This window comes from Gekko japonicus, unplaced genomic scaffold, assembly GCF_001447785.1.
Source record: "Gekko japonicus isolate JY-2015 unplaced genomic scaffold, Gekko_japonicus_V1.1 scaffold284, whole genome shotgun sequence".
NCBI classification, from domain to species: Eukaryota; Metazoa; Chordata; class Lepidosauria; order Squamata; family Gekkonidae; genus Gekko; species Gekko japonicus.
This window is the reverse complement of record NW_015172012.1, coordinates 104,741-119,636: the sequence shown is the minus strand read 5'-3', so window position 1 is coordinate 119,636 and position 14,896 is coordinate 104,741. Positions and strand designations below refer to the sequence as shown.

The 14,896-nt window shown below is 43.7% G+C and overlaps 1 protein-coding gene across 1 annotated transcript in view; it reads left to right on the top strand.

Annotated features, from left to right (window-relative positions):
* Positions 1-493: 493 nt before the first annotated feature.
* LOC107118035 (chromosome unknown open reading frame, human C1orf168) overlaps positions 494-14,896 on the top strand; it is a 67,687-nt gene continuing 53,284 nt past the window's right edge. The window contains exons 1-2 of the mRNA XM_015420262.1: positions 494-580; positions 7,656-8,406. Of these exons, the coding sequence (XP_015275748.1) occupies positions 578-580; positions 7,656-8,406 (754 nt within the window). The 5' untranslated portion in view covers positions 494-577. The remainder of the gene's footprint in view (positions 581-7,655; positions 8,407-14,896) is intronic.

Below are 14,896 nucleotides of genomic sequence, written 5' to 3'. Positions count from 1 at the left end.
AAACGCATATAACTGAAGCTAAATTTGCAGGATCTGGACTATGTTGGCACTCAAGTCAGACTGTTTTCAGTACACAGTTTACATGGCTGTTCTGTAATGTTCAGCTTGCACTGCATCGCGCTCAAGTCAGACTGTTTTCAGTCTGTTCTGTAATGTTCAGCTTGCACTGCACAGACTTGTCTATTGATCCCTCAAACCCCATGCGCGAAAGTCCTCCGTACCTACACAGTACCTCCTTCCCCAGTCTACCAAAGCTGACATTGCCTCTGTGGGAATGGCTGGATCTTGTGCAACGAGGGGTGGGGGGAGGATCCGTTTACAGGTGAAAGTCGTCTTCCTTCTCACACCCTGAGGGTTGGGTTAGGGAGGAGCTGGGTTCTTGACCTCAGGTAGGGATTTCTCTGCTTACGCTCCGCCTTGGCTCAGACTACAGGATTGTTCCGAGCTGCCGGGAAAGGGAGGAAGTAGGTGTGAGTTTTTACAAACTCGGCTTTAAGAACGGGCAGAATCCAAAACGGGCTGCAAAGCTGAGGCATTTCAGAAGGGGGCATGACAGTGAGCCAGAGAAAGCACGGGCATGGTAATTATTGAAAGACTGTTCTGTTTGTCTTTGTAAGATTGGTACTATTTTTTAAGGAAATCCCCTGCTGTTTAAATCGTCCCTCTTCGGCTTCCCGAAGAGCGACTCTTAACTTTCTGTGAATCGCTAAGAGGATGGGAAGAGTTCCTGATTAAATGAAGCCGTTTGAGGTGTAGCAAGTGCCTCTTTTTCAGAATGAGAGTGGGGTGTATATTCTTTTTCACTTTACGAACATAATGGTTGTGAATCTTTTAATTCCTTTTATTTTAACCTTGAAGAACTGTATGTGACTTTGCTTGCTCTTTACAACTGGACGCTTTATAACTTCCTTTATTTTGACAGAGAAACGGCCTCAGTAGCCTCCTAGCATTTTGAGGAGCTATGGGTGGATCTGCTAGGTAAAACTGCAGACGCAGATACTCTTTGGGCTGCAGCAGCGTCAATCAAATGCTGTTCAGGCTGCCTGACGCACATGGCAAGAGTCCAGCCTGTTGTGCTTTCTGGGGTCAGAGCGATGCCTTGATTAAACACTTGATAAACCTGCCCTGTTCCTCTTAAGGTTTACAAAGCTGAATGCTTGTAACAGGAACTGTAAGGCAGCTTCATGTGAAGTGCATCCCATGGGATTCTGGTGGCCAAAAATATAATTTAGAAAACCTCTATGACAAAGGGATCAGATTTATGCTCCTAGCTAGCTGTTTATTGTGTTAGGAATCTGTGATTTCTTTATCTCTTTGCTCAGTTCCTCTTCATGTCTAAATAATGGATGGCTGGGAGAGTGATCTTGAAATATACTGGGTTCTAGACCCGTGTAGTGATCAACTCATAGTTTATTAAGTGATTTCAGCAGAACATAAGACAACCTAGCAAGGCCGGAGCCCTGCTTATAAACCCGTAAATTGGCACACCCATCACACACCCACTCCTGACAATAGGCTATTTACACAACATTGCATCCTAATTGGTGACTACCAGGATCCTGATGGTCTATTGTGTTTCCTCCCCAAGCTGTTTCTGCCAGAACCATGTTGCAAGGAAACAGGATCAGTACATAACAGATCTGTTTGTATATGAATTGGATGAGGGTCAGGAGCCCAGACTTTGTTTCTCTAATTTTAAAATGTGATTTCAATATAGGTATTCCACTACATCTCATTGTTTCCAACTGATTGGCCAGAGATGTCGAACTCATTTGTTACGAGAGCCACATCTGACAGAAATCTCACTTTGTTGGTCCGGGTCATGTGTGCCATAAAACATAATGTCAGGTACTGGAGATATAAGCTTTATAAAGGTAATTTCAGATGCCTCTGGTTGAAGCAGATGCAAATCTGAAAGCACTTCACTCTCCCATATATAGGACAGATGGGCTCACATTCTAGCTGTATCTGAAGGTGTGAGCAGTGACTCACGAAAGCTCATGCCCCACCACAAATTTTGTTAGTTCTTCTTCCTCTTTTCCACTAATAAAAAAAGCAGAGAGGTGGAGTTAATGTGAAGAAAGGCAGCCAGCAAGGTGGGAGGGGAGAGAGGGAGATGTGTTGAACTGGAAGAAATAGAACCCTATTTTTTTTTAATTAAAACTTTGCCATCTACCTCCAGTCATTAAACAATGGAATCAAATCCAAGTGTTGTAATTCCTAATCAGGGTCTCTTTGAAAGAAAATAAAATCCCAGATAGACACAGAGAAATATAATCTAAAAAAACTTGTCAGAATAAGCCAAAATAATTGTCTTTTAATTCTCCTTTCCCCAAGGCATCCCTTTCCCTTCATTTCTTTTAACCTGCATGTGTGTTTTTTTAACCTGCATGTGAACAGGCAATCTCAATGTAAATTGTGCTTGGCAGAAGAATCCCCCCTCCCTCACATGAAACTGCCTTATACTGAATCAGACCCCTGGTCCATCAAAGTCAGACTGGCAGCAGCTCTCCAGTGTCTCAGGCCAAGGTCTTTCTCATCACTTGCTACCTGATCCTTTTAACTGGAGATGCCAGGGCCTGAACCTGGGACCTTCTGCATGCCAAGCAGATTTTCTGCCACTGAGCCACAAATACAAACAGGGTGACAAGCCTAATCAAGCCCTACCAAAGAGTGGTGGCAGGAGGAGGGGGGAAAATTCCAACCATGCAAACAAGTTAAAATGCCCTTTGCAAAGAAGAGCAAGCAACTTTCTCCAGAGTTGAGCTCACCTTCCCTTCCCTTCCCTTCCCTTCCCTTCCCAAGATCCTCCAATGCTAGCTGTAGACTACAAGAGGTCAGGCTCTCTTCCTGCCCCATGAAGGAGAAGGAGGTGAAGGTGAGAAGAGAAACCTGATCTTGATGCTGACTTAGTAAACAGTGAGGCAGAGAGGGAGGCAAGCTGTGAGAATCAAACCCGCCCAGGCACCGCAGCCCCCTCCCGTGAGTGGGGCCAACTCCAGACCCTTTCATGCTGCATTGCTAAATGGGAGAACCTTGCTAGTCTTCATCAAGGGGACGGAGGTGAACTGAGCCTGTGGAGGTGTCAATGTTCCCCAGCTTTCCAAACAGGCATGCTACAGAAGCATCCAGGGCCTAGAAGGGAGTCTGGGGCCCAAGCAAGGCAATCCCACCTGCTTCCGGGGGATTTACATACAGCTTCAGATGGAAAGATTCTTCTCAATGCAAATCTGAACACATGACCTTAAGCCCTCTTGCCTTGCTCCCAAGGAAGCTAAGGAGTCAGGAGTCTTAAGGCAGCCATGAGGAATGTCCCAGTGCCTTCAGAGTAGGGTTGCCAAGTGTATCTTCACCGGGAGCGGGGGCTCCTGGCCGGTGTCTGGTGTGTGTGCACACGTGCAAAGCACACACGCGCCACACGCACATCACCCGGAAGTGACGGGAGGACGCCAGGCACGCTGGGGGCAGGGCCACAGCCATACAAGGGAAAAACATAGAGTTTTCCCTTGTATGGCCATGGCCCCGCCCCCAGCAGGCCAACATCACTTCCTGGTGATGCGCATGCAGGGGTGGGATTCCCCCCGGGGCCCGATTCCGCAGCGTCAGAAATAGGGCCTCCAAAGCGGGGGGTTACCCGCCCCCACTTGGCAGCCTTACTTCAGAGCCTCTCTCTCCCCTCTCCTTCCTTCCAATCTCAGTTAGTTGTAGCAAAGAATACAGGAAGAGGAAGAGGGGGGAGGAGACCTCAGTCAATGGAGGGAAGGAGGCTTGGCTTTGTCTCTCTCCCCATGCAACTGAGGGAGATGGGCAAAAGCAAGCCATGCAGCAGCCTCATGGAGGGAAGCAGTAGACTAGAGAGGCAGTTGCTCCCGGGCTGGATATGAGCCCTCCAGGGCCGTTTCCAGCCGCGGGGCATATGTTTGACACCCCTGTGGTTGGCTATGAATATTTCAGTGTAACTTACTTGTCCATTCTGTAGTTATTGCATTTACTGTTTAGGGTCTTTAGCTGTTTTTTTGACAACAAATTATCCCCTAACTTTTTGAATATGTCTGGTATCATTTTTGTTGTTTCTGCTCCTGGAGTACAAACGAACAAGAAGAATGAGCTAATATTAGTTAATGCTTCTGGTAATTCCTGAATGAATCTTTTGGAATGATCCACTTCTTTCCTTCAATAGCAACCTCTGTTTGAACAGCATGGAACAAAACAAGCACTGTCTTGTAACCACTGTCAGCACTTAGATGGGTTAGGCATACACATGAATGTTTGAAAGCTCTACCATATTGAATGTTAGAGGTGGCCCAGGCCCTAGAGAGCCAGTGGGTTGTAGTGGCTACTGTGTCAGAATAGGATATGAGATATGTGAGTTCAAATCCCTGCTCTGCCATGGAAGGTTGCTGCATAACCTTAGAGCCAGTCATATACTCTCAGGCTAACCTACCCTACGTGGTGGTAGTGAGGGTAAAATGGAGGTGAAGAGAACCACTTTGGGTCCTAATTGGGGGAAAAGGTGGAGTATCAAGTAGAAAAGTAGAAAGTAAGTAAGTATTCTACCTTCTGTGCCGTATTCCTTCAAGACTGCAGTCTCTTAAAAATTATTGAAAGTTAGATTGAAAGGCCGAGAAGAGACCAATAAGGTCAACTGAATATTATTAAGTGTAAAAGAATGAGCAAGTTTGCCAAGATAAGACCACAAATCATGAACACACTAGAAGCAGAGCTTAAATGCTACCAGTGGCCAGGTTTCAGCCATCATGGAAATGTTCCCATGGAAACAGGCAACATTCCCTGCCTGCAGTATCAAGGGCTTAGTATCCCAGCGTGTTCATAGATACTCTGCAAGAGGAAGTACTACTGCCTGCAGTGCACTTTAGAAATCGGGGAGGACTCTCCAGGAAGTAACTCTGCAATTTTAGTTGTGCTTGAATGCGCAAAATCACAAGGCTTTAGTACAAAGTGTCATCTCGCTAGTTAGGGGATGGCAACCTGGAAAAGGTTTCTTCTTTCATCATTTCATCTTTGTGCATAGCCCCAATGAGAAACTTAGTAATAAAAGAAACACCTGGGTTGCAATAAAGAGCTATAAACAGTGCTCTGCGTTTGAGCAGATTTTAAAGCATGTGTACGGAAAAGGTACCCACGCTGCTGAAACAATGGCATTTTATTTTGTCTTGGCTTCCACTGGTTGTAGCCATAACTCTGTATGGTGTTTTGGATGAAGATCATAGGGTTTGTTTTATCTTTCTTTTATGGAAATGTTAATTGCATATACACTCCAGTTTAGACTAGACTCTGGCTTAGCGCGTTGTATCGTACAGCTGGCTGCTCCAGTACAATTGGAGCAATTGAAATATCTCCTAGGTGCTTTACATCACACTGTGTAATGTGAAAATAATGAAGTTGACTAAAAGGGGTTATTCAGGAGAAACTGTGTGCTGTTTAATAAGTTGGACGCAATTACACAGAATTCAGTCACATCTCAGGACAATGCTTCCTTCTCATTTGCCTTCTCATTAAAGTCATCTGTGTTTTTTGAGCATAATGGAAGTCCTGTCCAGGAATATCTATTCACCTAACTTTCTAATCTCAAATACTATTTTGATTAACTGCATTCTTTGCACAGATCATGGCTGGTGTCTTTCATGCAATGCAAGCATATAAAAGGGCCATAAACTGCAGCTCAATACAGATTTATTTTATTTAAAACATTTTGAACTCGCCTTATGTATGCAAACTCAAGGCTGCAACAGATAAGACTGAGGTGGTCAACCAGTAATTGAGATGTAACCTGGGTCTGGGCAGGGTTTCCCTTTTCCTAAAGGAGAAGCTTTATCCCCGGGACTACTATTACAGCAGGGTCCCCCTTTGTATTATGCAGTGCTTTAAATCCACTTTGGTCACTGTGCCACATACAATCCTCACATTTCTGTACTCTGTTCTGTAGTCCAAGTTACATTAGTATAAGGCACTTGACACTGGGCTTCTGGGAAAACTGTATAAAAGCTGTTTAAATGACTGCATAGGCTTCCCATTTGCTTTTAGACCTAATTCAGTGTGTTTGTTATCATATATGTAATAGCAGTGGATGGCCCTGAGCACTTGAGGCTAGGGAACATGTGAAAAGGTTTTTTTGTGTGTGTATGTGCCGAAAAAGCACCTATTTCATAGACTGGTCCATGTTCAGATTGATGGTGGGCTGAAAGTTGCTGAAGTCCTGGTAGAATAGAGCCTCCTTCCCATACATCCAAACAATCAGAGCCATTGATAAGTACAGAACAGGAAGAAGCAGAGGAAGCATTCATAGGAATGTTTGCATATTGTGGTGCCATGCAGGTACCCATGGCTGAGCCATTAATCTGAAGGTACAAACTGTTGCAAAATCTGAAATAGCTGTGGGTGAATACAAAAGACAGAACTTGGTGGCAAAGTCTGCTATGGTATTGTTAGGGATAATGTTCTAGATAGCTTGTAGCCCATCTTAATGTCAGAACCCACAGCCAACAACATAGTACATGCTTATCAGGAAAGGTAATACTTTATTGAAGAGCTATAGATGCATTAACGTAGGCACTGTTAAGAATGGTGGCTGCCCATGGGACATAATAGGATATAGAGTATTCGTATGCACCCCCCCCACTGCCCTGGCCAATTAGCCACACTCCCGAGCGCGGGAGAAGGCGCTCCGGCCGTTTAGCGCTGAAGCTGGGAACCAAGCTCGCTCCCACGGTTCCCTTAGAACTAGACATCAACATCCCACCACCTGCAGAACTTAGAGATAAGCGTTACAGCAGCAAAGAAGCACAGGAGGAATGCAATGGCAATTAGAATACAACTGACCTCCCCAACCCCCATGGCAGCATAGCTGACACTTAATGGGGGATGTTGGTATAGAGATTCAACAGCTGTAATGGCTAAAATGGTATTTCGTGTTCCCTTAGTGTCCCTCAGAGTCCATGGTATCACACAAGTAACCAGTAGTGCTGATGGCATAGACCCTGAGTTTATAATCAGTTACCCTTACAGGGATTGTGCCAACACCTGAGACCATGGGGCATCCCTAGTTGCCAGGCTTGTACATTTTAGGTAAGAGATAGAAAGCACCTAGCTGAGGGTCCTGGGGTATTTCACATAGATTTGTTCTGTATATGTGTATATTTCTGTTTAATGCTTTCTGGTATATCTGAGGATAGTGGTGTATAAAATGTGATTGGAGAGTTGTCGCTCAACTGCCTGTATATATTTCAACATGTTCACGATGACAGTTGCCCCTCTAGCTAGTTTCCTTGACTGCAGTGTCAGAATTGTTCTTCATGTTGTATACAAAACAACCATGTAGAATGAAATGTTGTTTGCGGATTCCTCAGTGTGCCTGAACTAAGGCATTCTACGTAAAATATAGTGTTTAACATTGCTACCCTTGGGAGGGGGTTCACACAGAGTCCTTTTTGTAGCACTGGCATGTGGTTTATACATGGGTCTTTCCAGACTACTTTCCCCTGATATTTACATTAATTCTTTAGTTCTCATTATGTATTTTCTTAAACTCTGCAAAAATTATGCCCCCATGGGTTGTTCTCTTGATTGTCTGATAATTAGCTTTCAACATTAACATTGCAATTAATTATTGCTTTCCCTGTTGTTGGATATTTTAGGAAGGAACTGGAGACTTCCAGGCACTTCGAGCAAAGTTTCAAAATGATTCCAGTTTTTCTAGTGCTTTGCTGCAACCTACAAAGAAATCTCCTGCAGGAATAATACCAGGGCAAAGTCCCAACAGTGCATGTCCAACCAAACCCAAGCCCTTGTGCCGAGTGCGTGTTCCAGATCCTGAGCAAAAGACTGAGTCCACATCACAGAAGTCTGAAATAGCACAAATAAAGCCTATAGCATTGCCAAGGATCAGGCTTCATGAATTGTTGGAAGTTCGTAAGAATGAAGATAAAAAAGGCAAAGATTTGCTGGAGACCCTTAGTACAGAGACTGCACCTGTGATGGACTCACCAAAACAGCAGCCAGCATCTTCTCTTCCTTCTGGAGAAGATCCAGTGGCAAATAGTTCTTTCCGCCACACTCTGCATATCTGGGAGAATGCTTTAGCTTGTAATGACCAAAAGTGCTCTACACTACAATTGCAACATGCAAATAAAACAGCATCCATTGCACAACTGAAAAGTGATAATGTAACTGTCATTGAAGAAGATACAGTAAAAATCACTGGAAATAAGCAAGGACTGGTATTTGCTGCATCAACGAATCCTCCCCATCTGCATAGTGGGCCTGTTCCATTTTCTACTGTCTCACCACCTGTTCCCCCAAGAAGTCATACAAGCTTGGAGAAAAGAGCACATGAAACCATTAATGTTACTGCTTCCACCCAAAATGATTATGACTCTGACATGCCAAGTAAGATCATTCAATGCTCAAATGTTAAGTTCCTTACTTTAATGTTAATTGCATGTGATCTTTATATCTCAAATAGATAATGGCCATAATTTGTTGCCATAATTCCCTCCCCCAGTAGTACAGCCTATTTGAAGCAAAGCTCAAGGGCACTCATCTCCTTTTGGAGCATGGAATGTTATGTGATTTGTTTTCATATGATTAAGTTGGGTCTGACTGGTATGGGGGAAAGCCTGAAGGAGATATTTGTCTACAGACCTGTAGTCACTCTTGGTTGCCCTGCAGATAGGTACTAGGAATACAACACGAACCTTCTAAAAGAGAATAGAATTCAGTAACAGGTGGGAAGCTTACATATTCTCCATAGATTTTGGATATATACCTTTGGTTCTAGTCATGGCTGTAGTGTAATAGACTGTCATTATTTCCCCAAACCAGAAAAGCTGGATTTTAGATTTTTGTGTGTGGGTGCAAGTGATGTCAGTGGTCACTTTTCCTCTGACCACTGTCTTGTATGGTGAGGATCAGATGTTCTTACCACCCATGCCTACCACTCCATGTGGAAGTCCACCCGCTTATTGGAGGGTCAGATGGTCCCCGCAAATAAAGAAGGGCATTAGCCAGTTATTATATTCAGATAGGATTTACGAGCTATTGCAATTATTAATTAACACTAATAACCCTTCTGCTGTTTTTTATGCTTATGATAGCCTTGTAGACACCATTAATTGCCTCTTTCAGCAGCATATCAAAGTTGCCTATAGCTCTCCCAGAGGTAAAACTGATGGGTGGTTTGATGAAGAATGCCAGAGCTTAAAGTCTTGGCTCCATGCCTCTTATCATGCCTATCAAAATAACAAAGAAGCTAATATACCCACCAGGTATTTCAAACTAAAGAGTTAACCTCAGGCTGTCATTGCTCATAAGAAGAGGCTGCTACATGATCTCTATCTAAGAATAGCAAACAATTATGAGCTTTAGTTGCTGGGGAATTCAGGGGCCATGTCTGCCCCATACCTACCCAGACCTGGACAGACTACTTTCTGAATACCTTTTTTGATTTTTCCACTCATATGAGGAACAAGAGGTTTCCTCTTCTTCTGATTTGCCCGAATGGCCTCCAGTTAGTCCAACCGAAATAAAATGTTTAATTAATAAATTAAAAGCTGGAAAGGCCCCAGGTCTGGATGGACTTCCCCATGAGTTGTTTAAAGCGCACCCGGACTGGTGGGCTCCCTCACTGGCTGCCCTCTTTAATGGATAAAACAGGGATTATGCCCTCTTTGTGGACAAATGCAATTGTTGTCCCAATTTTCAAAAAAGGTGATCTCAACTACTAAGAAAATTACCGCCCAACCATCTTATTTATATTTATATTTATATTTATTTATTCAGGTATTTCTACCCCGCCCTACCCCGCAAGCGGGTAGAAATACCTTTCAATAGTAGGCAAGCTTTATGCAAGGCATTTAATAGATAAACTCACCTCCTGCATCTGAGATCAAAATTTCTTGGGAGCGGAACAGATTGGGTTTTGTGCAGGCAAATCCACATTAGATCACTGTATAACCCTTGCCCATTTGGTGGAGAAATACGCTGGTACAGGTGGGAAAAAATATTTTCTGCTTTCCTTGATCTAAAAGGGGCTTTTGATTCAATACCTAGGGACTTCCTGAAACTGAATATGATGGGAATAGATGAAAGACTACTTTTTCTTATCCAGAAACTATATTCCAAGTAAGACATGGGAATTCTGGTATATTAACACCTAAGATTTCAACAAATCAAGGAGTCAAACAAGGCTGCATTTTGGCACCCTATTTATTTAATCTTTTTTTGAATGATTTAGACTCTTTTTTACGTGTGGTCGATAGTCATTGTCCTAAACTGGGTCCTCAGTCCATCACTCTGTTATTGTATGTGGATGATGCTGTAACACTGTCTCATACCTAGAAGGGCCTTAAGCATATTCTATCTGCTTTCTCATCTTTATCTGTTAATTTTTTTAAAATTGAAAATCCTGGTGTTCTCAAGATCTTGGATCTGTTAATTTTTTAAAAATTGAAAATCCTGGTGTTCTCAAAATCTTGGAAATGTTTCAGTTGGCATATAAACATTAATGGCATCGAACAAATCAAACATTTCAAATATCTGGGCATCCTCTTTCAGTATAATAATGGTTGGACAGGCCAGAGAAAACAAGTAATAAATCTGGCCAAGTGTAGCCTGTCCACGATTGCTAAGTTTTTCAATGTGAAGGGCAATCAGTTCATCCCTGCGGCCATGCGAGTCTTCAATGCCAAAGTCGTATCCCAAATACTTCAAGGGGATCCCTGTCTGGATTGCCTCCTTTAATTAACAGGTTGAGCAGATCCAGGCAATGTTTCTGCAGCGTATCCTTGGGGTGCCTAACTGTGTAAATTATGCAGCCATGTCCCTGGAGACAGGACAGCACCTCCAAGTGACCAGAGCTTGGCCATCAGCCTTAAAATTCTGGTTACGCCTTTACTTTAGAACAGAATCTGAGAGTTATGTCCGTCTGCTGTTGTCAGACTCATTTACCTCTAATTGGTCAACCTCAATACTGAGGAAAATACGGTCTATTGGTATCTCCTTTGACTCCCTGCTCATGTCAGGTGAGTCTCAAATATTTAGAATGCTGAGGCAGAGGATCTTCAACATTGAAAAACAAACTCTCTGTTCCGTTATTACTTCCTCTCTTCTGAAGTTTAATATAAAACGGAGGAACAGGCTTATAGCTGACTATTTTTTACAGCTTACAGCTCCAACATTAAGACAAGCTTTTATGCTTGTATATTTCAACACTTTACCATCTGTGGTCCTTTATGGCAGATTTGCAAATGTCCCCTACCCTGAAAGGACTTGTCTATGTAGTAGCAGGAAAACAGAATCGATTACCCACATCTTGCTTAGTTGTGAATACTATGATAAAATATGTAATGTCCTAATCATCCCCCTTTTGATCAATACGCACAGTTGTTCAGAAGAGAGACTAGTATCCTTCCTTCTATCAGATCACCACCCTCACATCACCTTTGCAGTGGCAAGGTTTCTTTCTATTGCTATGAGGGTTTGAGAATATAAGGCTAAAGCTCTGGTGGGATGACTGTCTTTGTATATTTAAAATCTGTGGTTCCTGTGTTGTTGTTGTTTTCTTTTTCAATCTATGCCAATAAAGGTTTGACTGATTGACCATAGATTTTTAGAGTAGAAAAAATTCAGATTCTTCTACAAATATTGTAGAAAGACCTATCTTGTCTGTTCATGGCTCCATTCACTGGATTTAAGTATCTACAGATTTGGCCATGTGGAAAATTTGATATATTGATGCATACTTCTGAGAGAATTCAAATAGGGCACAACAGATTGTAACATATCCGTGTTACAATCTGTTGGGTCCTATTTTAGGATAAACAAATGGCCATACCAGTAGGCGGGGGGGGGGTGAGGAAAAAGGAGGTGCATATCTAATTATAGAGTACCAACATTTCTTTCTCACCCACCTCATTGCTCAAGGTAGAATTTGAAAAACCCTATAGAAGAGCCCCTGAAGCAGCTTAACAGCAAAACACGTAGGGATCTATAAAGCTTTAATAAATATTTTCACCTTGCACCTGCTCCCCCCCCCCGGTGTCCTATTTCATTCTGTATTCAGTTCTGTAATTGCATGTGAATGTGTGTAGGTGTATATGTCTGTGTAGGTAATATATAAATAATGGGTAACCTGGGTGCATTTCTTATTGCTATTGTTAGGCTAAAACCCTGAAGTAAATGTACCACAAAGCTACTAATCAAAATATGTTCTTTATTCATTAATAAATTCTGCTATATAGTGTAATGGCTTGAATATTGGACTAGGCTTTGAGAGACCCAGGTTTGAATCCCCACTCTGCCATGGAAGCTTTCTGGGGTGACATGGGCCATACATGCTCTCAGCTTAAGTTACCTCACAGGAAAGGAGAAAGATGTAAGCATCTTTTGTTACCCAAAATAGGCAGTCTCCACTTAGTTTGGGGAAATTAGCTTGGAGACAGAGTGAGAGGTGGGTAAATGGTATCTCCACCTACATATACAGGGATTTGTCCCTATGGGAACTCTCAGAAATAACCGGGCAGATATTCAACTAGTAAGGCTTTTATTAAACAAAAATAAGAAAGGGTATGCCCACACAATAAACGCATACAAGAGCTAACTAAGAAAAGCAAAGGGGAAAGCTGTTTAACGGAAGGGTGGTATTTACCGATCCTGATGAGGTCTGTGGAAGCAGCAAGTTGAAGAAGGAAACAGCTAGTGTTTTGGGAAGCGAGAGAAAGAAGCCCCACACACAAGTGGGTGTGTGTGGAGGATCTAAGAATGCACACACACAGCTGGGTCAGCTGGGTGACATATTTATAGGGTAGAATGCATCCTGAGGCAGGTTGACTCACTGCCAAAGGACTGATGGGTCTACCAGAGGTAGACAAAAAGGTGGAAAAGGTTTGATGGCCCTATAAGCACCAGACAGGAAGGGTAACTGGGAAAGTGACTAGATTTAAGCATTGATAAATTGCAGCTTAATCAAGAGTAATGGGTGAAGGGGAAGTCAGGCTTGGGTGTTGATGTGATTATGCTGAGTGAATCAATAGGTCCTGGGTGACCCATTGTCCTAAAGTCCTGCATCTCTTCAGGGCAAGGAGGGTAGTAGCCAGCCACTGTGACTCATGCCTTGAAACTAATTTCCCAGGCTGATGCTTGGCTGGCATCCATTTTGGTCCAAGCAGTGTTCTGAGGGTATTGTGGTGATATTAAGAGGGGCGTTTCTGGCTCTTTTAGCTCTAAACTGACCCTCAGCAGGAGGAGGGGTCTGATTGCTAACACTTTGGGTACCTGTGTGGGGGAAAGGCAGGGTATAAATGAAGACAAATAACAGCTGCAATCCTAACTACATTTACCTGGGAGTAAGCCCCATTGAATAAAAGTAGACTTACTTCTAAGTAAACTTGCACTGTTTTGTACTTGTCAGTGGAAAAAATTATTTGGCAATGCATACCTTCATTTTTTAATAGCTTTGGCATGTGGATTCAGTTAGCCCATAGAGAGAAATTCCATGTCCTGGAAAGCCAATTGCTTTCATCACAATCTACAGAGAAGTGAATGATACAGCCTGCATAATTTTTGTCCCCTGGGAGGCAATTCTCCCAAGTTGTCACTAAGACACTCTTGGGCAGGTGGGACCCATTTCAAAAAAGGTGCAAGTTCCACGTGGAGACTAGGGCCCCAACTATACTTCATGTTTGTCCCACATCTGTGCAGTCACAAATGTGACACATGCCATGTGGGAAAATTAATTCCCAGGTGTGCAGGGCCTGATTTGCACTGGGACCATGGCCCCTGGGAGGGAGAGCTCATGCCAATTCCCTCATCTGAAACAGCCCAAGGGGTACTAGTTGCTCTACTAGGGATACTTACATACAGGCCATCAGCACACATGGAGCCCCGAATGGGGTAAATAGAATTTGGGGGGAGCATTTTAGGTTGGGAGAATGGTGTGGGAGGAAAACATGCATTCCATCTCCTTTCATGCGGTGTTCTCAGTCTGAATCAGGTCATGTGCTTGGAACTGAATTGGCAGCAGAGTGCTCTTGACAAACACATCTGACTCCAAGGACCTGGGGGAAAATGTGACATAGGATCCCTGTTTTGATTGGTCCAGTGAATTCTCTCTTCATTTTCCACTGTTTGCAAGTGAACCTTGTGCTTGTCTTATTGTAGGAACACCTTTCAATATTGTCTGTTTGCCAGAGCATTCTTACAAACCCTGTTCCACAACTCAAACTGTTTTCCTGTAGCCATTTACAAATGGGCATGTCACTCCATCATTCTTCCAGAAAAGGGTGGTCTTGGTTTAAGAACATAAGAGAAGCCAATGTTGGATCAGGCCAATGGCCCATCTAGTCCAACACTCTGCCACACAGTGGCCAAAAATACCAGGTGCCATCAGGAGGTCCACCAGTGGGGCCAGGTCACTAGAAGCTCTCCCACTGTTGACCCCCCTCAAGCACCAAGAGTACAGAGCATCACTTGCCTCGGAGTCCCTATCTATACCTTGTGGCTAATAGCCACAGATGGACCTCTGCTCCATATCCTTATTCTATAATAGCGAAGGCGCTCCCTGCGTGCAGATATCTAAATCCGCACATCGGGGGCACCTGGGGGGCAGGGAGATTTTCCTGCACACTTGGGGCAGTCCCCAGGTGTGCACAAAAATCTAAAAAGTTGAAAGAACCCCCCCCCAAATGTTAAAGAGTGTTTCCTGCGCATGCACAGGGAACACTCTAGGAACTCTGTGGTGGGCCGCCGGCTGGAAGCCACTCAGGCCTCACCGCCAGAGCCGAGGCGGGGGGAGAGGAGGAGATTGGTCACCAGAGCTGCCGGAGGGGGAGGGAAGGAGATCGGCGGGGGGGGAAGAAGCGGGGGGGGGGGGGATTGAAAG